The sequence below is a fragment of the Diadema antillarum genome, unplaced genomic scaffold, assembly GCF_040938485.1.
Source record: "Diadema antillarum isolate AM-2024a unplaced genomic scaffold, OU_Dant_1.0 scf00000148, whole genome shotgun sequence".
Lineage (NCBI taxonomy): Eukaryota > Metazoa > Echinodermata > Echinoidea > Diadematoida > Diadematidae > Diadema > Diadema antillarum.
Genome location: NW_027271037.1, coordinates 940,399 through 963,079, shown reverse-complemented (window position 1 = coordinate 963,079; position 22,681 = coordinate 940,399). Strand labels below are relative to the sequence as shown.

The following is a 22,681-nucleotide window of genomic DNA, read 5'->3' as shown; positions in this document are numbered from 1 at the left end:
TTCTTGCCGCTTTTGATTCATACCCTAGATTTATCATTAGCATCCTGAATTCAACACTGATAACAGGATATGTTACATTACAGGAAAAATTGCACTTAGTAGACCAAAACAAATGATAGAAGGTTACATGTTATCTTAAATTAAAAAAATTGATGAAAAGGAACAATGGAGTTATTATATTGATATCGGGACGAAAATCAAAAGAAAAGAGATACAAATTGGTATCGACAGGGGAGATGAAAATGCAAACAGGAATAAAAAGATTTTATTGGCTGAAATTAAATATCTTTAATGTAAGTGTAAGTGTGTGAGAACATAACGTTTCTACCACTTGCATTAGCGTTTGATTATACTGTCGCTATTCGCTTCTGTAAGGATGCCGCCATCACATTTTCGTAACATCCTCCCGGAAATTGATAAGAGAACTATAGCGATGGTTAACCTCAAAGAGAAGGAATTATGTAGATAAGTGTATACCCTTTAGCGATTTCTTCTCAATTTCTGCGGTCATGTAGTAAAATGTTTTACCTTTATAGATTCATCTTTAACGATATTTTGAAACAATAGAACATAGAATGTAAACGATGTTGACATTCAATAAATATTCATGTTATAGAGTTGTTCGTCCTCTCCTGACTATCGCAAGTTAATTTGCCATGCATTCTTGCAGACTATTACCTAAGAAGAACAAGCTGCAGATTTGGGGAGCTTTATTTGCATATTATTCTATCACGCTGGCACTGATACTTGCCAAGTTTGTAGAAAATTTTACCATGCGTTTTCAAAAAGAGGAACCATAATTATAGTGAAAACTGATATCCAATAGATCCCGGCCTCAAGGGGGCCACCCCTGATCTAGCATAAATAAACTTGAAAGTATATTCCCGCGGACTTAGTTGTATTTCTCAGAATATTTCTGAGTTTATATACGACGACTCTACAAAGATTCTCTCATTTGGATGTTCTGTGCCCCTTGTGCCCTAAATGGGGCATGGTGCTATTTGTTAAAAAAACATTATATATCAAAGAGTCCTAGCGAAAATTCCTGCCAAGTTTTGGTGAAAATTTAATAATGCATTTTTAAGAAGAAGATGAAAATGAGATAATTGGACCCGAACTTGTTTGTACTAATTGACTAACTTGTCTCACTGACTATGCTGTAATCTTCTCGTTCAGGAAAAGAAGGTTTTTAAAGGTTCTTTAATTGAGGGTTTTTGGGACTGGGGGGGGGGGGAGGGGTGCATGGTGCCCATCTGAACAAACTGACTTCCTCAGTTTAGTGAAAAATCCGTCATGGGGTTTTCAAGGAGAGGCTGAAAATGTAAAAAAAGTTAACGCACCACCCACTTACGCATGATGGACGCCGGACAATAACTGGTCGCAATAAATAGCTCACTTGAAACTATAGTTTACTATACCCTTGGCTCATGAGCTAAAAATCTAGGCCCTATGAGAGCGTATAACAAGGCATTCAAGGAATAAGATAGACATTTAATTTTTGAACCTGGTATATCTTAACACGTGATGATTACAACACATTCTTCTTAAGCCCGCCGCAAACTATTTACAATTAGACCGGTCGTACTACCGTAAGGGGAATTCCCGTCCAAATACAAATTAGTTTGATAAGAAAGAGCAAGATATTACGAGTTCAACGGCATAATTTTAACCGAAATCGGGTGAAAAATAAGGAAGTTGTGACATTTGAGGTTTCGCTATTTTTTCAGGAAACAGTTCTCGAACGGTCAATATGAATATGCAAATAGCAAAGTGAGCATGTCATTCCCTCACAACTTAATCAATATACCATATTATTGTCCATAAAATTTTGAAATTTCCACATTTCATTCAAACGCAGTTGTCATGATTGTGCCTGTGGCTCAAATCCTCGTATATCTACAGGCCGTGTCACACCTTTCTGGGCAAGCCTTGCGTGCGAGTTGCGAAGAACAACTACCCGCACATGACACTACCTATAGCACGTATCTCATCCGTAGTTACCCGGAGTTGCGCACGCAAGTCCGCTTTTGGACTGTCACATCTTTCCGATCAAGATACGCGCCGGGCTTGATGCGTGTTGGGATTTTCGAGCGCGCAGGACAATTTTCACATCCCAGGCGGACAAGGATTTGGGCGAGTGCTACTTACGTTGTAATGACGTCCATTCCGTTTGACCTACGTGTAGGCGCATGGGTAGCGAGTGAGCGCTGACAACTCGGTAAAGGAAGTCTCTGAAGGAATTTGATATGGCAATTGTCCCACAGAAACTTATGAAGATGACACGCGCTTCCGGCGCAAAAGCATAGATCCACGGGCAACTTACGTACTTTAAGCGGGTCAAGTACCTGTGACTTGCGGGGCCTCCTACTGGTGTTCTGCATGGACCTCTGAGGGCAATCCCGGCGACTGAGCCGGAAAAGTTTTGGTCATGCTCAAAACTTGGCTGCGGGTAAATCGGACATGCGTGCGAAACTGCTGGCAAGATACGCGCTATATAATGTACTGTCAGGCGCTGGGAGGTCCGGGTAGCAAAAGATTTTCTCCGCAAAATCAATCCGCAATGCTTTCCCAGACACGCTGTGTACCATAGTCATAATATGACGATGCATTTCGTTTTCCTCAAAATACAATGCAGTTTATTACAGTTCGAATCATTGTGGTCGTTGTAAGACGGTCATTACGATCGTTATATCGATAGATCTTTCTCAGCTAGCTAGCTCAACATCGATCAATGCTAACAAACAGACTCAGAATTTTGATATTCTTTGTCAGGGATTCTGAATCGCATCCTCCGAAGGAACGTGGGTATTATTGAAGTGAAGTGTGTTCGGCTACAAACTGCAGTTACTGTTTCGTACACTTCTATACAGGGTGGTCCAGAAAGGATGGAACACCTAAGATCTTTAATTTCAGCAATATTGTTGCAAATATGTCATTGTTTTGCATACGATTGGAAAGGCCATTCTTTTTGCAATAGAACAATGACACCAAGTTCTTTAATTTTAGTCAATGTGTTATGATTTTAGGACCATTTTTGTAAACCCTTGCAATTTTCAAAATGTGATCATTTTGCACTCTCAGAGACACCGAAACCAGCGAGAATTCGGTATATTATAAGTGCCATTATCATTACCCTAGGGTAGCCAGGTACCCACTTATACACCTGGGTCGAAAGGGATCTGGGTCGAAAGGGACATGGTAGGTAAAAATATCTTGTCAAAGGACGTAAGCACTTGGCGTGTATCGAACTTGAGTCCTCAGATTTGGAATCGAGAGTCTTATCCACTATGATGCCACAGCGCCCCGAATAAGTAATTGGATAGAGTGTCCAGTTTGCAAAAGAAAGCTCTCCGCGTCATTTTGTTATTTTCCCATAATTTCTCATATGTATGTATTGTTTGCTTCTTATTAGCTGTTAAAAAACAGATTTTTATTCAGTTTGCATAGCAACATCTCTATTTCTTTTTTTCTTCGACTCTATGTTCCTCTATAAAAAATCAATCATTTCGTGCATATCCAACTCGACTTTTTAAAGAATGTCATTTACACACGACACTGAACTTGAGGGCAACAGGTTTTCCAATGTCCAGCTGATCATAACTAAAATGCTAGTCTCCTTGACCACGCTGGTGCTGCAAGTCCTTTCCAGTATCCTACATTCATTTGTAAAGTTTTATGCCCTTAAACAAAATAATGTCCTGAATCTAACACCTAGAATCAGGAATGGAGATCGATAATGGTATGGTACGAGGGAATCTCACAGTTAAATCGCTCTGATATTTTTTTTACTAGTCTGAATAGACTGAAAACAGGAAAGACTTCTTTAGGCCTTCAATGTACGCGATCTTCTGAAACATGGTGTTCGGGAGTTTTAAGATGAAATCCTGGTAATGTCTGAATTCTCTTCATTCTATTTCCAACTCCTAACATTGACTCATCAAACGCGAAGGACAGTTTTAAGTTTCCATAATACTTGGAAAGATAGACTCGAAAATTTGACTTTGTTATATCTGAAGCAATGGTTTCTAACTTTTCGTACTGCTGAGAAGAACTCTCCGTTGCCAGTCTAGACCCTTCCTTTCAATTTGTCAAGCAATCAATTTGATAAAAGACGATACTTCAGCTATGGAGTATCATTACCTAAAGCGTTGCTTTACCTCTTCAGCCTTATTTTCTGTATTATCTTTCTGTAAATTTCTTCACGGTCATCTGTAATTACGAACAACAGCAACAATGAGAGTGATCATTATGCCATTTCTCATAACAAATACTTACATTGCTGGACAACCAGATAAGAGAAGGAATGTCCCTTCACCATCCCTTATTTGCTTTTGTCATGCCTTTGAGGTGTCTGTTTTGGTTGACATATTATGTGAATTCGATTTCTCGTTATTTTTCTTTTTCTTTCGGGAGAAGCTTTCCTCCAAGCACGTGTGCTAGGCAATAAACGGTATGTCCTTATTTCATATCTTTATTCATTCTGTAAGTTTTCCCTCTGTTTTATCATTCATCCTACAGAAGAAACGAAGTAAGCTTCTCGAATTCTGAAACCATGAAGCTGACCATTGCTTTTCTCGTGGTCCTGGCGTCCTACATGGCCGTTGGTGGCCAGGCATGTGGGTGCTGTCCAAGGTTCTGGACTGGTTTCACGGCTCCTGTTATCGGCTCTTCTTAACGAGGAAAAACTGACAGCAAGCTGAGAACCACTGCGTCCGTCTTGGTGGTCATTTGACGTCGGTGCTGAGCGAGGCGGAAAACACTTTCCTCTACAATTACTGGCGATATACGGTTCCATCTCCTGCATGGGTAAGGCATACGAGGTAGATGGGGCTTAGCAAACCCGCATCTAGTGCCAAGCGAATAGTAGTCGAAAGAATAAACATTTTGAATGAAAACACCGATTTCAACTTTTTTTATACTTTCAATCACATCGGAAATTATAAACACCTAATGCAGAAGTGTTTTTTTTTTAAACGTACTTTCTTGTTTTCTTAGCTCTGTCTTATCTATCTTTCTGGTGCAGTATTAAAATTTTTATGTAGTGATGTATTACTTTCAATAAGTTTCTTTTGTTTTAAAATTTGTGCTTGTTTTGGATATATAACTGAAAGAAAAATTAAGCAGACAGACGATATTTTTTCTTTATTGAAGTACGCGAGTGCAGTGTGTGTGTGTGTGTGTGTGTGTTTGTATGTATATGTGTGAGTGTAACAGCCTGTCTTTGACTTTCTTTGAGGGAACTACACTGTATATACGCCCGCAAGCATCTGCTTCTAAAATAGGTTCCCATACACTCAATTTTATTCATCCGACATGAATGTAATGTAGCTGAGAATGATTTCAGTTGATTTTGTGCCATGTAAATGCTATTTGTATATACTGAACTTATAATTTATAATTCATGTGTTACTTTACAGTGTCATGGATGGATGTTGTAAATACAACACTGTATGATTTATGTGGAAACTTTAATATGTGAAATGAAATGAAATGTTCTGGTTAATGAACTCATTTCATTTTCGTGGGTGTAGGAAATTTCTTTGCTTCAGAATAGGTAACCCTTTCATGTTCGGATTTACGGGGGTCATCCTACAAACTTACACCAACCCACGAGTCATTCCGTTATTCCGAAGGTCCGCTATTAAATGAAATAAGATTCGTTATTATGAAGTTTCTTTATTACTATTGTTATTCTCTACAAACTTACACCAACCCACGAGTCGTTCCGTAATGCCGAAGGTCCGCTAATCATAAAATGAATTAAGATTCGTTATTATAAGGTTTCTTTATTTCGAAACATACAAAACTGAATAAATATTCGTTAATCCGTATAATTGTGGCGTTAATTCCGAAGGTACGTCATTCCGAAAATAAGATAAGGTTTGTTTTCCCTGAGGCCCATTAATCCGAAATTGAAAAAGGGTCCGATATTCCGAAGGTCCAATGTTTCAAACGTTTGTTGATAAGGGTTCATTCGGAATACAAAAACGAAGGTTATTTCACTTCCGGAATAACGAACCTTAGGAATAAAGAACTGTAACCGTTGAGACCTGTTATTGCTCCAGTCTTCAAAATTTACGGTCAAATATATCATTCAGGGAAAATGGAAATACGGCTTGATCAATTGTATCTATATTATCTAGACCTTACAACACAGAAGTATTATGTCATAACTCCCCCTTTGTTGTAAATTCTAACTTTTTTTTCTTACTACACAAATGTATGTCATTCGATATATCTAATGAGAACAACTTCGAGCAGAAAAAAGCAATCTTACATAGGCCTGTGCAGTCAGCATAAATAGATTCTTGCGTCATCCGGTTCCTGTTTATTTAGCTCACAGTTGACAGCAGACAGTAGTAAATTTATATTAACACATTTTTCTTGTGTAACACTTTCATTAAGGGGTTCTGGATTGGTTACAACGACATCAGGACTGAAGGCTCGTGGGTCTGGAGTGACCATTCCACGCCCAGAGCTCCGTATACCAACTGGCGCCAGAATCAGCCGGACAACTATCATGGAAACCAGGATTGCGGAAGAATGTGGTACTACGCGACCACATCGGACACAGTCAGAGACTGGGACGATGGCGGATGTGGAGCTCTCGGTGACTACATCTGCAAGTTGACCTTCTGATCTGCTGCAACCTGTGGCGTCATAATGGGTCGGTTATTGCGTCAGATGTTGCGTCAGTAATTGCACCAACTGTTACGTCATTTATTTGCTCTCCAACCATGCACAACATATTCTATTTCGTCTTTGATTTATATTTAAAATATCCAACGCCCTAATTATAACATAAAATCTCATTTCATAGCTTAAACCTGAGCATTTTCCAATTTCAATCGTATTTATGTAAATCCAAAATGAATGAAATGTCTTTGTGAAGCTCGGTGAAAGTTGGATTACATACACATCCACATATTTCTCTATAACAGGTGATGTCTCTGGTCTCATAATTTCTAACGTATAAAGATATACGCGAGTTCAGTTAGGAACATGTAAAATGTCCACTATGATTATTTGCATTCATGACTACTGAAAGTTGATTAAAACAAATTTCAACTGTACTCAAAGAAAGTGTTGTCATTTGCATGTTTCACTTTAATGTTTGTTTTCTTGTTGTCTATTCAATCAATGATATCGCACATTGAATCTCTCCCAATGTGACTTAACCAAAGTTTCAGAGCTTCCTCATCGTTTAAATTTAGTTTAGCTTTGTTTAGCTTGGTTTCTTTTACTATATCAACTGGGATATGCGAGTATAAAATACTAACATGGTACATGAAACATTTGACAAAAATTAACAAACACAATTTTCACCCAAAAAAAAAAATATATATAGTTTGGTAAATAACATCAAACTTAACCGTAAACAAAATTAATGTATCATAGGTGAATCCACAACAAACAGGTTAGTTAAAGGCACCGCCTGTCTGATCACCAAAATACTAACAATCTAAATACAAGGGCTTGTACAAATTAAACTTGATATAATGAGGTCTGACACAACTATATCTCAGACACAACAAAGTACCCACTCCGGTCTCAACTACTGTAGTCGATAGTTTCCGTTGTTTTGTATCATTCATTAACTCTCTGCATTCCACATTGATTCTGTCCTGTCCGTAGGTGTGTGTGTAAAAAGTTTGTGCACATTATGACTCGTTGGACACTGGCACAGAATGGGTTATGATATACCATCGCAAAAACAAGTTTATCTATAATCATACAACAAACAAAACTTCCTGGCACCGTGCAATGAACCTTGTTTTCAATCTTTTTTACTGTTTGATAATCATAACACGTAGAAAAGAATGATAATGCATGCATATTTATAATACCATTCTTGTCCACATGCTGCTTTGTGGGATTTTTCTTCAAAATATTATATACATTATTTTCAAAATTTCGCCATCTTTACCAAAATCTCTTCAGTAGTATTATTAAAGACAGCCGCACCTTGTTAACCAGTTGAGATAGTCAAAGGCATCGTCTGCTCATAATAGAATTTCTTTGTATAAATCTGATAGTCTTTAGTATTTCAAAACCAATTTTCATCAAATAATAAACATTGAATTCAGCTTCGATTTAGATGCCCTTCCATATTTCATAAGAGGTTTCTCATTATCTCACAAAAAAATGGAAACGTGAAGTCATATCTCAACCAATACCATATCATCTTTTAAATCTGGAATCGTTTATTTTACAGCCATAGACAAAACAAAAAGCCTACAAACAAACAAACAAACAAATAAACAATACGCGTAGTTCCGTTCTAGTTCTAAACGAGGTTGTTATTTTGCCACTCGAGAGGGAAAACTAGGACGTTTCTTGACTATATCTTATCTATGTTATTTAGGACAAGAAAGTTCGTGATTTTTTTAATCAGTGATTGATCTATTTGGTTTCTCCTTGACGGCGCCAGTGCAATATAGTCTTACCTGAATATCGTCCCTGTGTTTTTCGTTAGTTTCGTGTACTCTTTATCCGACATCCTGAATCTGATGTGTTTAAAAGTACATTGTAGTAATGTATACGGTACGAGAGAAAAATGATAGCTAAGAGAAAAATAAAATAGTTAGGGATAAGGATCAAAGAATGACTTGAAGGACAAAAGATAGAGAGAGAGAGAGAAAGAGAGAGAGAGAGAGAAAGAGGAGGGAAGGAGAGAGAGTGGGGTTAGAGAGAGAGGGAGGGCGAGTAAATGAGTTGGAGGATGAGGTTGACGCTAGAGGGGTGTGGCTTTCGTGCAAGGGCTGATTGGAACAAGTTTGTATAAAAGAGATGAAAACTACCCCAGTGTACATTCGGCTAACGTTGGTTCTCCTGAAGATTGTCTCCAATCTGGTCTGAACGGCTGTCGTCATAGAATATTTGTGAGTATCGATACTTTATGGCTATTGAGGGAACTGAGGAAATTTCGCACTTTAATCGCTCAGACTTTTTTGTCCCAATCTGAACAAACTGAAAGCAGAAAAGAAGTCTTTTCACCTTCAATTTACTCGATCTTCTGAAATATTGGGTATGGCAGATATAAGATTAAGAATAGTTATGCCTGAATCATCTTTTTTATGTTTCCAACTCCTAACATTGACTCATCGAACGCGAAGAACAGTTTTAAGATTCCGTAATACTTGAAAAGATAGACTCCAAAATTTGACTTTGTTATATCTGAAGCAATGGTTTCTAACTTTTCGTACTGCTGAGAAGAACTCTCCGTCGCCAGTCTAGACCCTTCCTTTCAATTTTTCTGAAAAGACGATATTTTCTGTTATGGAGTATCATTATGGAAAGCGTTGCTTTACCCCTTCAGTCTTATTTTCTGTATTATCTTTGCGTAATCATCTTCCTGATTGTCTGTAATAATATTATTACAGGCCATCATGAAGAAGCAAAATTGAGAGTGTGATCATTATATTACTGCTAACAAGTGCTAGATCAAAGGACAACCAGATAAGAGCAAAAGGTCACCTTATTATTCCTTATTTGCGTTTGTCATGCCTTTGAGGTGTCTGTTTTGGTAGACAGATGTAGATTTGATTGCTCGTCTTTTTTTCTTTCGGGACAAGTTTTCATAAAATCATGTGATGAGATTATTAACACTTTGTCCAACAAAGAACATATGATTGGAGTTTTTTGGATTTAAGCAAAGCTTTTGATACAATTGATCATTAAGTCTAATTTAAAAATTATCAAAATCAGGTATAAGAGGTATAGTTCTTTCCTGGTTTAAAAGTTTTCTTCTTAATTGCAAACGATTTGTTTTGTTTCAGTCTAAACCTTCTTCTTATTCAAATGTTACATAACCACCCCCCCCCTCCGTGGTGTGCCCCAGAGTTCAATCCTCGGACCGATTCTCTTATATATATATATATGTATATATACATATATACATATATATGAATGTGATATTATTAGTTCATTATAATTATCTTCTTTATTTCATATTATTTGCAGACGACACAAATACATTTTATTCAAATACTCTTATTAACACTCTGAACACCGCATTGTCCAAGGTACCTCTGTGGTTCAAGTGCAATTAGTTGTCACTGAACGTTGATAAAGCCTGTTTTATGCACTTTAAGAGCCCTCAATCCCATACCAATCACAAAATAAATGTTTTTATTTACAGTGTACTTACTACTAAAAAGAAATCCACCAAGTTCTTAGATGTTATTCTGGATTCAACTTTGACTTGGAATGGACATATTCATAAAACATGTACACGTACTTCGATTTTGAAAGCGATTGGTGTTCTTTATAAGTTGAAACCAATTTTGACAAAGAACGTTCTCCTAATTTTGTACAATTTCTTTTGTTCTACCACATATCAATTACTGTAATATCGTATGGGGGGACTGTAATAAATCCAAAATTGATTTGTTATTTCGTTTGCAGAGAAAAAAGCTGTCCGAATTTGTACAAGTCACCTTATTAAGCCCATACCAATCCTCTAATCAAACGACTGAAAATATTAAAAGTAAATGATTTTCATATTCATTAATTTTTTTTAATGTTCAAATACATTAAAAATTTAGTACCGTTCTTCCATGATACTTTCATTTCAAATAGCAAAGTACACTCCTATCCTACTCGTCATTGCAATGACATTCATTGTAACCCGAAGTTACTTGTCGCTCATAGATCCATCAAGGGAGGTTTTGTCTCACCTCCCTGATCCATCCTACACAATGGAGAGGATATTATGGAATTCTCTTCCCGAACAAACTAAAGCATGCACTTCATATTTTTCTTTTAAAGCAAACATGACAGTGTACATTATATCAAGTTATCGGAATCGGCTTATATCTGACCTTTGTAATAAAAAAAAACACTAAATAGATTAATTGTTAATGTTTTGATACTCCCCAGTGTCCTACATAAAATATTCAATGAATATGATATTCAAGTTTTTCTATCTTAAAAAGGCACCTAGTACAACTTGTAGTATCGCGCGCCTGCTCTGCTCTTCCACTTGCACCAGCACTCACCTCACTCACCTCATTCTCTGTAAATATAGCGTCTATGCAATTTTCGTTGTTGCAATCTGATGCCAGAATGTTACTGTTTTTTTTTGCCTTTTCTTTTCTTTTCGATAAGTATACAAGATGTATGTTTAGCCCATTTTTTCTTCTCTTTCAAGGATGTCGTATCTTCAAGACGTATGCTTAAAGACAGTCTTCTGCATTTACACTCCCAATACATGTACCATAATTCCGTCTGATCATTTGATTCACTTTATTCAGAGTGGTTCCCAATCGACGTGTCATCTTATTCTTTTCTTTAATCTGTACACATATATACCTCAGTTTTATATTTGGGTGTACACACTGTATGCTCCATTGTCTTGTAAACAAAAAGAAATGACTGCATTCAATTTGATATATATATATATATATATATATATATATATATATATATACATACACTGCAAAAAGTCCGGTGTTAAATAGTGAACACCGAGCTGGTGTTAAATTTTCGGTGCTCATTTATGGTGTTAAATTAACACCTCCGGGTGTCATTTCGAAATTTTAAACTGTTTTTTGAAGAGTTTCTTAGTAACTGCACTTCTTGTTGATTTTTAATTTAAACAAGACGATCAAGAATTTTACATTAAAATACTAGATTTTTGAAAAAATGTGAAAATAAATATACACCAAAGTAACACCAGCTGGTGTGGTCTCTTATTGAAGCTGGACGGGTGTTAAACCATTGATATTAACACCAACAAATATCAAATCAACACCATGTGGTGTCATTTTTTAATTAACACCAGTACAGTGTCAAAATAACACCAGGTACAGTGTCAAATTAACACCACGAAGTGTCAGGTGAACACTTTTCAACACCATCACAGTGCATTTTCAACACCTGTGGGTGTGGTCCTTTATTGAAGTTTGATCGGTGTTATATTTAACACCCGTGGTGTTAAATCTTTTACCGATGTTTTTACAGTATATATATATATATATATATATATATATGTATATATATTCCATGCAGAAAATTCCTGATAAATGCATTTTAAATATTATTGAAAATTGAAAATCCAAGCACGTGTTCTAAGCAATATCCTGTATTTCTTTAATTCACATTTTATCTAATCTTCAAGTCTTCCCTCTGTTGTATCATTCATCCCACGAAAGAAACTAGTAAGTTTCTCGAAACCTGAAATCATGAAGCTGACGATCGCTTTTCTTGTGGTCCTGGCGTCTTACATGGCTGTTGGTGGCCAGGCGAGTGTGTCCTGTCCAAGGTTCTGGACTGGGTTCTACGGCTCCTGCTATCGACTCTTCTTAGCCAAGAAAACCTGGCAGGACGCGGAGAACCACTGCGTCCGTCTTGGTGGTCATTTGACATCGGTGCTGAGCGAGGCGGAAAACACTTTCCTCTACAATTACTGGCGATATACGATTCCAACTCCTGCATGGGTAAGACATACGAGGTAGATGGGGCTTTGGCAACCCGCATAGTGTCAAGCGAATAGTAGTCGAGAGAATAAACATTTTTAATGCAAACACCGATGTCATATTTTTATACTTTAAATCACATCGGACATTTTAAACATTTTAAACGAAGTTTTTGTGTTTTCAAACATACTTTCTTGTTTTCCTAGTTCTGTTTTCTTGTTTTCCTAGTTCAGCAGAATTGAAATTCTTTGCAGTGATGTATTGATCTTAATAACTTGCTCTTTCTTTTTATTTGTGTTTGCCATGAGAATATTATAATTGGATGAGAAATTAAGCAGACAGGAGTTTCTTTTTTCGTTGCAGCGCCGTAGAGTAATGTAAATAGCACCCGCGATATAGATAATCATGGTAAAAACAAACGACACACACACAAAAAAAGGAAAACTGACCAGAAACAAATGATAGAGGGTAAAGATTTTGAACAAAGAAAATAGGTTTCCATCGGGATTTGAAACCGAGACCTCCGGATTGCTAGACCGGTTCTCTACCCACTGAGCTACAGAAAGCCCTTTCGTCCCATAACCCTTGATTTTCTTTTAAGAACTGTGATACAGTTTGCCGTTTGCATAACTTAATAGCGCCATACAAATGTAATTATTGTATTGTACTGTATTCATTTCGTTTCATATCAGATCATTTCTTATTTTGCTCTAACGATGGATTAACCTCCGTACACAGCTTTACTGACATAACATAACTATGTGACTACATTGATAATGAATTTCGGGTAATAGTACATACAGGGTGTTCCAAGCTTTAGTTGCCTCAGTACGAATTTGCGAAGTTGTAATCAGCTGGATAAGAATATGACTTAATACGACTTTAATAAGGTTCGTTATTTCGAAGTTCGTTTGTATTTATCTTTTTTTTTCTTATCTACGAACCATACTTCATTTTCGAATTGACAAACCTTTGGAATAGCGAACCTTATTCTATTTTCAAATTAACATACCGGAATAACGAACCTTATTACATCCTCGGATTAACGAACCTTCGGAATATCGAACTTTATATTTCATTTTTGGATCAACGAACCTTTTGATAACGAACCTTTGGGATATCGCCACGATGTTCTGATTAATGAACCCATTTTCTTCGATTTAAGGAGCCTGTTTACAGGTAAAGGGATTTTTTTTTTTTTTGCGTAGCTAACCGTTTCGATTTTAAATATGATAATCGAGGGTTATCCCACAAACTGACGCCAACGAGTCATACGTCCAACGAGTTCAACATTGAAAAATGGGTTCTACACTAGGCACACAAGGCCCATGAGTCTGACACTAGGGAAATAAGGCCCACGAGATCGACACTGCGCAAAAAGGGCTTACGAGTCCAGCACAACGCAAAAAAAAGAATGTCCACGAGACCGACACTTGGCAAATAAGAGCCAAGAGTTCGACACTGGACAAAAGGTCCACAAGACAGGATAAAGAGCGCCACCTGTATCCCAACTGCATGTAGATAAACGCCTCAAAATAAATTCTTTCAAAAACTTCCATTTCCTAGACATTAGATGACTGTTTGGTCAACCTTTATGTTCAATTTTAATCTGCAGATACTTCCGCAGCTTTTAATTCATGGATGAAGCCTGGAATCTAATGATAATCTCACAATGCATTCTTTTCAAGCACATTTCTTCACTGAAACGACAAAGCAAATGAGAATTATACTGTTTGACATATCACGTTTGCTCTATTTTGCAACATTTCACATTTGACCTTTCCTCATACTCAGTCATACTGTGCATGCCAAGAATGCATAATGTAAACAATTGAGTGGTCGTTGTAAAGAAAATTAATCAGACTTTCTCATGATGTCATATTTGAATGAAATGATGTAGTTTTAAGAGAAATATGATACATCAAATCGGAATTGCAGAACTTTTTTTGCAGGGGTTTATTTGTACAGGGTGTTGCATTATTGACATTAGGGGAAGAAATAAGATATATGAGAAAGAAATAACATATTGGAGGGGGCACTTTATTTCACGCTGTAGAGTGTGAGACTGTACCTAATTGAATTGTGCAAAGTAGTGTAAATAGTGTAAAGGGTGTGACATTCATGACAATGATAACAATGTACTCTTCATGGACCCCCAAAGAAAGAAAGAAAGAAAGAAAGAAAGAAAGAAAGAAAGAAACAAACAAACAAACAAACGAGAACGATGTATAGCTTCATGTTTAGGTATCTAACATGACATCGTGGTATTTTTTGTAGACTTGCCCCATTTTAAGCTAGAAGACAGATGGGCCGTACGTCATAACTTCCCCCTGTTCTCTCGCATTACTAGTTAAGTATTACATATACCGGACGGTAAAGAATTATTTGAGAACCAGTTATAGCAACATCTGTCAGTATAATGTATGAATTACACAAACTAATGAAAACATTTTATATCGCAACGATGCATCCTCGATTTACTATATGTTTTTTTTCTTTTTGCTTTTAATAATCCTCCTCAAAATTCTCGAAGGAATTCCTTAATTCTCGAGGGAATAAATAGTTCTTTGCAAGCATGCCTCTTCTTTTCTTGTATCATTACAATTTTCTTGGTGGACGCTTATGTTATTAAAGTTGCGCTGATGAATAAACCCCTACAGATCCTTCAAAGCAGGCTTGCACTTCGACATGGACGATTATTTTGTGAAACATTTCCTTGTAAAGTTCTTTTCACAGTTGGACGTTTTTCCAGTCGGCTGGTCAGAATATAGACATTTTTTTTCCTGAATAAGAGCATGTTTTGCGGGAAGGGAAGGGACGGCTTCGGGGGATAAAGTCGTCTACCACCGCAAAAGATAATGATAATGGACGTTGAAGTTATAATCTTCATATAGCTGTTCAAATAGATGTTATAAAACTAGGGCACCAAAATTTAAAAAAAAGTCCTGCTGCAAGATAGAAAACTTATGATGTGAGATCAAAGAAGACAAAAATATCGATAAACATCATGATTATTATAAACAATAAGAGATATAGACATGTAGAAATGGGCGTGAATTCAAGGGATATAGTGACCCCCTAATATATATATATATACTGATTTGAACGAACCGGAAGTCTCATATATTTCATAAAAAGGACTCTATTGGGACCAATTCCTAATAACCCCCCCCCCCCCCCTCTTTCCTCTACAATTACTGGCGATATACGATTCCAACTCCTGCATGGGTAAGACATACGAGGTAGATGGGGCTTTGGCAACCCGCATAGTGTCAAGCGAATAGTAGTCGAGAGAATAAACATTTTTAATGCAAACACCGATGTCATATTTTTATACTTTAAATCACATCGGACATTTTAAACATTTTAAACGAAGTTTTTGTGTTTTCAAACATACTTTCTTGTTTTCCTAGTTCTGTTTTCTTGTTTTCCTAGTTCAGCAGAATTGAAATTCTTTGCAGTGATGTATTGATCTTAATAACTTGCTCTTTCTTTTTATTTGTGTTTGCCATGAGAATATTATAATTGGATGAGAAATTAAGCAGACAGGAGTTTCTTTTTTCGTTGCAGCGCCGTAGAGTAATGTAAATAGCACCCGCGATATAGATAATCATGGTAAAAACAAACGACACACACAAAAAAAAAGGAAAACTGACCAGAAACAAATGATAGAGGGTAAAGATTTTGAACAAAGAAAATGGGTTTCCATCGGGATTTGAAACCGAGACCTCCGGATTGCTAGACCGGTTCTCTACCCACTGAGCTACAGAAAGCCCTTTCGTCCCATAACCCTTGATTTTCTTTTAAGAACTGTGATACAGTTTGCCGTTTGCATAACTTAATAGCGCCATACAAATGTAATTATTGTATTGTACTGTATTCATTTCGTTTCATATCAGATCATTTCTTATTTTGCTCTAACGATGGATTAACCTCCGTACACAGCTTTACTGACATAACATAACTATGTGACTACATTGATAATGAATTTCGGGTAATAGTACATACAGGGTGTTCCAAGCTTTAGTTGCCTCAGTACGAATTTGCGAAGTTGTAATCAGCTGGATAAGAATATGACTTAATACGACTTTAATAAGGTTCGTTATTTCGAAGTTCGTTTGTATTTATCTTTTTTTTTCTTATCTACGAACCATACTTCATTTTCGAATTGACAAACCTTTGGAATAGCGAACCTTATTCTATTTTCAAATTAACATACCGGAATAACGAACCTTATTACATCCTCGGATTAACGAACCTTCGGAATATCGAACTTTATATTTCATTTTTGGATCAACGAACCTTTTGATAACGAACCTTTGGGATATCGCCACGATGTTCTGATTAATGAACCCATTTTCTTCGATTTAAGGAGCCTGTTTACAGGTAAAGGGATTTTTTTTTTTTGCGTAGCTAACCGTTTCGATTTTAAATATGATAATCGAGGGTTATCCCACAAACTGACGCCAACGAGTCATACGTCCAACGAGTTCAACATTGAAAAATGGGTTCTACACTAGGCACACAAGGCCCATGAGTCTGACACTAGGGAAATAAGGCCCACGAGATCGACACTGCGCAAAAAGGGCTTACGAGTCCAGCACAACGCAAAAAAAAAGAATGTCCACGAGACCGACACTTGGCAAATAAGAGCCAAGAGTTCGACACTGGACAAAAGGTCCACAAGACAGGATAAAGAGCGCCACCTGTATCCCAACTGCATGTAGATAAACGCCTCAAAATAAATTCTTTCAAAAACTTCCATTTCCTAGACATTAGATGACTGTTTGGTCAACCTTTATGTTCAATTTTAATCTGCAGATACTTCCGCAGCTTTTAATTCATGGATGAAGCCTGGAATCTAATGATAATCTCACAATGCATTCTTTTCAAGCACATTTCTTCACTGAAACGACAAAGCAAATGAGAATTATACTGTTTGACATATCACGTTTGCTCTATTTTGCAACATTTCACATTTGACCTTTCCTCATACTCAGTCATACTGTGCATGCCAAGAATGCATAATGTAAACAATTGAGTGGTCGTTGTAAAGAAAATTAATCAGACTTTCTCATGATGTCATATTTGAATGAAATGATGTAGTTTTAAGAGAAATATGATACATCAAATCGGAATTGCAGAACTTTTTTTGCAGGGGTTTATTTGTACAGGGTGTTGCATTATTGACATTAGGGGAAGAAATAAGATATATGAGAAAGAAATAACATATTGGAGGGGGCACTTTATTTCACGCTGTAGAGTGTGAGACTGTACCTAATTGAATTGTGCAAAGTAGTGTAAATAGTGTAAAGGGTGTGACATTCATGACAATGATAACAATGTACTCTTCATGGACCCCCAAAGAAAGAAAGAAAGAAAGAAAGAAAGAAAGAAAGAAAGAAACAAACAAACAAACAAACGAGAACGATGTATAGCTTCATGTTTAGGTATCTAACATGACATCGTGGTATTTTTTGTAGACTTGCCCCATTTTAAGCTAGAAGACAGATGGGCCGTACGTCATAACTTCCCCCTGTTCTCTCGCATTACTAGTTAAGTATTACATATACCGGACGGTAAAGAATTATTTGAGAACCAGTTATAGCAACATCTGTCAGTATAATGTATGAATTACACAAACTAATGAAAACATTTTATATCGCAACGATGCATCCTCGATTTACTATATGTTTTTTTTCTTTTTGCTTTTAATAATCCTCCTCAAAATTCTCGAAGGAATTCCTTAATTCTCGAGGGAATAAATAGTTCTTTGCAAGCATGCCTCTTCTTTTCTTGTATCATTACAATTTTCTTGGTGGACGCTTATGTTATTAAAGTTGCGCTGATGAATAAACCCCTACAGATCCTTCAAAGCAGGCTTGCACTTCGACATGGACGATTATTTTGTGAAACATTTCCTTGTAAAGTTCTTTTCACAGTTGGACGTTTTTCCAGTCGGCTGGTCAGAATATAGACATTTTTTTTCCTGAATAAGAGCATGTTTTGCGGGAAGGGAAGGGACGGCTTCGGGGGATAAAGTCGTCTACCACCGCAAAAGATAATGATAATGGACGTTGAAGTTATAATCTTCATATAGCTGTTCAAATAGATGTTATAAAACTAGGGCACCAAAATTTAAAAAAAAAGTCCTGCTGCAAGATAGAAAACTTATGATGTGAGATCAAAGAAGACAAAAATATCGATAAACATCATGATTATTATAAACAATAAGAGATATAGACATGTAGAAATGGGCGTGAATTCAAGGGATATAGTGACCCCCTAATATATATATATACTGATTTGAACGAACCGGAAGTCTCATATATTTCATGAAAAGGACTCTATTGGGACCAATTCCTAATAACCCCCCCCCCCCCCCCCCAAAAAAAAAAAAGAAAAAAAAAGAAAAAAAAAGAAAAAAGTGCGCGGTATATATGTCATTACCGTACAGATTATCAAGTTATACTTACCAATCAAGAATACCTACAAAGGTTAAAGATTTAAAACGTAAACGAGAGTGCTTTTGCATTTTTGGAATCGAAGTAGAGCGTTCTGGTCCACATTTTTAGTGACATTTTGTAAGTTTTTACGAGCGCGCGCGCGCACACACACACACACACACACACATACTATAAGACAGGTCTTCATAATTCAGGGGGATGAGGGAGGGCAACTGTCCATGCGTGCATGCGGCTATAGTAACATGCTAGAGCCCATTAGAGCAAGACTAGAGTAACAAATCTTCTCTCTCATCACTTATATCTATATATTTTCATACACTTAATTTGTCTAATTCCTTATATACCGTTATCGGTACACCCTTTACAACCACGTATTTTTATTTGGTTTATATAATTATGCCGTTGTAATTTCCGTCGAACTCGTTGACCGTTTATGCTTAGTGCCTGTCTCTTGAGCTTTTTATTGCGTACCATCGGACTCGCTTGCCCTTTTTTGCCTACTGTCCGTCTTGTGTGCCCAATTTGCCTTTTTTTTTTTGCCTACTGTCCGTCTTGTATGCCCAATTTGCCTTGTGACAAATTTATGGACCGTATAACTCGTGGGCCTATTTTACTTGATGCCGAACTCACGGGCCTTGTTTACTTAGTGTCTAACTCGTGAGCTGTATAACAAGTGGGCAGTATAAGTCGTGAGTTGCATAACTCGTGGGTGTGGAACTAATGGCAAGCACCCGATTAACGAACCTTCTGAATAACGAAGATCACCCATTGCTAGAAACTTGCGTCAAAAAACACGATTAATGTGGAGCTAACAAGAAGACCCTGTACTTGGCAGGTGCCCGGACAGGTGACGTGGGTAGCCTCCGGGGAAGTATGTTTTACCTTACTGAATTAAAATTTCATGATTGTGACGGAGAAATTGATAACACGACTACAGAGGATGATTATATCAATGGACTCATTTTAAGGGATACCTAAAATAACGCACAAAAGCAGGGCCATTATACACATTGGTGAAGTTCGTTATTCGGAAGGTTCCTTAGTCCGAAAATGAAATAAGATTCGTTATTCCGAAACATGAAAAAAAAACTGCATGAGTATAAATATGTTCGTCAATCAAAAAATGGAAAGGGAATCGTTATTTCGTAAATTTGTGGCGTTTATCCCGAAGGCTCATTATACCAAAGGTTTGCTTTTCCAAGAAATGGAATAAGTTTACCCTGAGGCTCATTAATCTGAAAACGATATAGGGTTCGTCATTGCGAAGATCTAATATTCCAAAGGTTTGTTAATGGATGCGTACAATGTTATTTCTTTTCCGGAATAACGAACCGTTGGAACTTTAATCGTAAATACTGATTATTGCCCGAATCTTCAGAATAACGTTTATCATTCAATGGCATTAAAAGTACGGTTTGATCAATTGCACCTATATAGATCATTCATTTCGATGTCCCCCATTGTTGTAAATCATAACATTTTTTTTTCCGACGACGCAAATGTATCCCAATAGATGTATTTAATGAGAACAACTTTGAGCAGAAAGAGCAATCATTTCATTTCACACATGCATGTTCACATGCATGTTTTTTATTTTCATTTCCAATCAAACACAGGTAATACATTTTGTCATGATTACATATATTGGAACATAATAATACATATTGGTTCTTAAAAGAACTTCATGGAAATGGAAATTGAGGGGCTGCTAAAAAGCGAACTTGTAGATTGCAGTCCCCTCACTTACATTACTACAATACGTTAATGATATATGACTTTATAACGCAATACAACGATACATGTACCGTACAAGCTAATCATTGAAAGTACATGTATACAGTTTTCATTCAATCGAATCGGATGTTTACATGAAGTACATGTATACGCTTTCACATGTATACACATACACATAGACATAGACATAGACCAGGGAGGTGTCTCACCTCCCTGCATAGACATAGACATAGACATAGACATACACATACACATACACATACACATACACATACACATACACACAAGCACACACGAGTACCCACATACACATACGCACACACACGCACGTACACACACATGTATGCATCCACATACATTGTGCACACACAGAAGAGAGTAGGGAAAGAGAGGGCGGGAGGGGGAGAGGGGGAGTAGAGAGAGCGAAGGGCAGGTCAACATTCTCGATACAGGGTGAAGAAAAAAGAACAATTCCAAACAGTCAAACTAATCATGGGGTACATATGAGCTAATCAAATATTTCTTTAAATTACTAGAGAATGATTTCAAACTAATGGAATCTTTTATATTTTTCTCAAGGGAATTCCAAAATTTTGGGCCACTGTAGATAAACGTGGATTTTGTAAATAGAGTTCGGGTAAGGGGCAAATGATATTCATCTGTTTGACGAGTGGGGTATTTATGAATATTTTTATTCTTATTAAACATATTTTCAAAAACTGAAGGAAGGGAATTATTATACAAACTGTACATACATTGACCAAGGTAATAATAATACAAATCCCTTACTTTCAAAACCTTATTCTCCACAAATAATCCGTCAGTATGGGAATATTTGGAGGTATTACATATTACTCGAAGTGCTTTTTTTGTAACAAAAATAATCTATCCAAATAAGTTGAATGTGTATTTCCCCATACTATAATTCCATACGTTAAATAGGGTAAAATTAACGTTGAATATAACATTAGCAACTTTTTAACAGAAAAACAAAACTTTACTTTATTAATTACACCTATGTTACTGGAAATAGTGCGGCATATACAATCTATAATTGTTGTTTCCAAGAAAGCTTACTGTCTACAGTTACACCAAGAAATCTAACAGAATAGACCTGATTTATCACTTCATTGTCAAAAATTATATCATGTGGCAATTTATCAAGGATATTACTAAACAACATCACATTTGTTTTCTGCAAATTAATCTCACATGATATTTACAGTCAGCAGGTATAGGTAGGGCTCTTTTATATTCCACACATACGTATACACACACATACACACACATATACATATATATATATATATATATATATATATATATATACAAAAAAAATTCACGATTTCACGCCATGCATATTTCTCTTCTCTATTTGCACTGCAAATTGAATGAAATCTAGCGCCCGATGGCAACAAATACCGGTAGCATATTTTAATTGTGTAACACTTTTATCAGGGGTTCTGGATTGGTTACAACGACATCACGACTGAAGGCAGGTGGGTCTGGAGCGATCATTCCACTCCTAGAGCTCCGTATACCAACTGGCGCCGTGGCCAGCCGGACGACCATCAGGGCAGACAGGACTGTTGCAGGGTGTGGTACACTGGAGCCAGCTCTGATACGGCCAGAGACTGGGATGACGGTCAGTGTGGAGCTCGCGGTGACTACATCTGCAAATTGACCTTTTGATCTGCTGCAACCAGTGACGTCATAATGTTTCTTTTATTGCGTCAGTTCTTGCGTTAGCAATTTTGCCAACTATTACGTCATTTGTTTTTCTCTCCGATCATGTTCCACATATTATTATCTTTCGTCTCATAATTTATGCTTAGAATGTTCAACGCCCTCATTCAAACACATCTCTTTTCAGATCTTAAAGGGATCGTACAGTTTTGGTTGATACCTAGTTTCAGGTTTCTAACATTTTTTGGTGAAATAATGAGAAACCTGTTATGAAATATGAAAGAGCATGTAATTCTATGAATATTAAACGTTTATTTGATGAAAATTGGTTTTGAAATGGCTGAGATATAAAAAAAAAGCAATTCTAATAAAGTG

General features: G+C 36.7%; 1 protein-coding gene across 1 annotated transcript; it reads left to right on the top strand.

Annotated features, from left to right (window-relative positions):
- Positions 1-12,185: 12,185 nt before the first annotated feature.
- Positions 12,186-22,312, top strand: LOC139721721 (alpha-N-acetylgalactosamine-specific lectin-like). Its single transcript, XM_071633046.1, has 2 exons — positions 12,186-12,440; positions 22,079-22,312. The coding sequence occupies exons 1-2, from the start codon at positions 12,186-12,188 to the stop codon at positions 22,310-22,312; spliced, it is 489 nt and encodes a 162-aa protein (XP_071489147.1).
- The last annotated feature ends 369 nt before the right edge of the window (positions 22,313-22,681 follow it).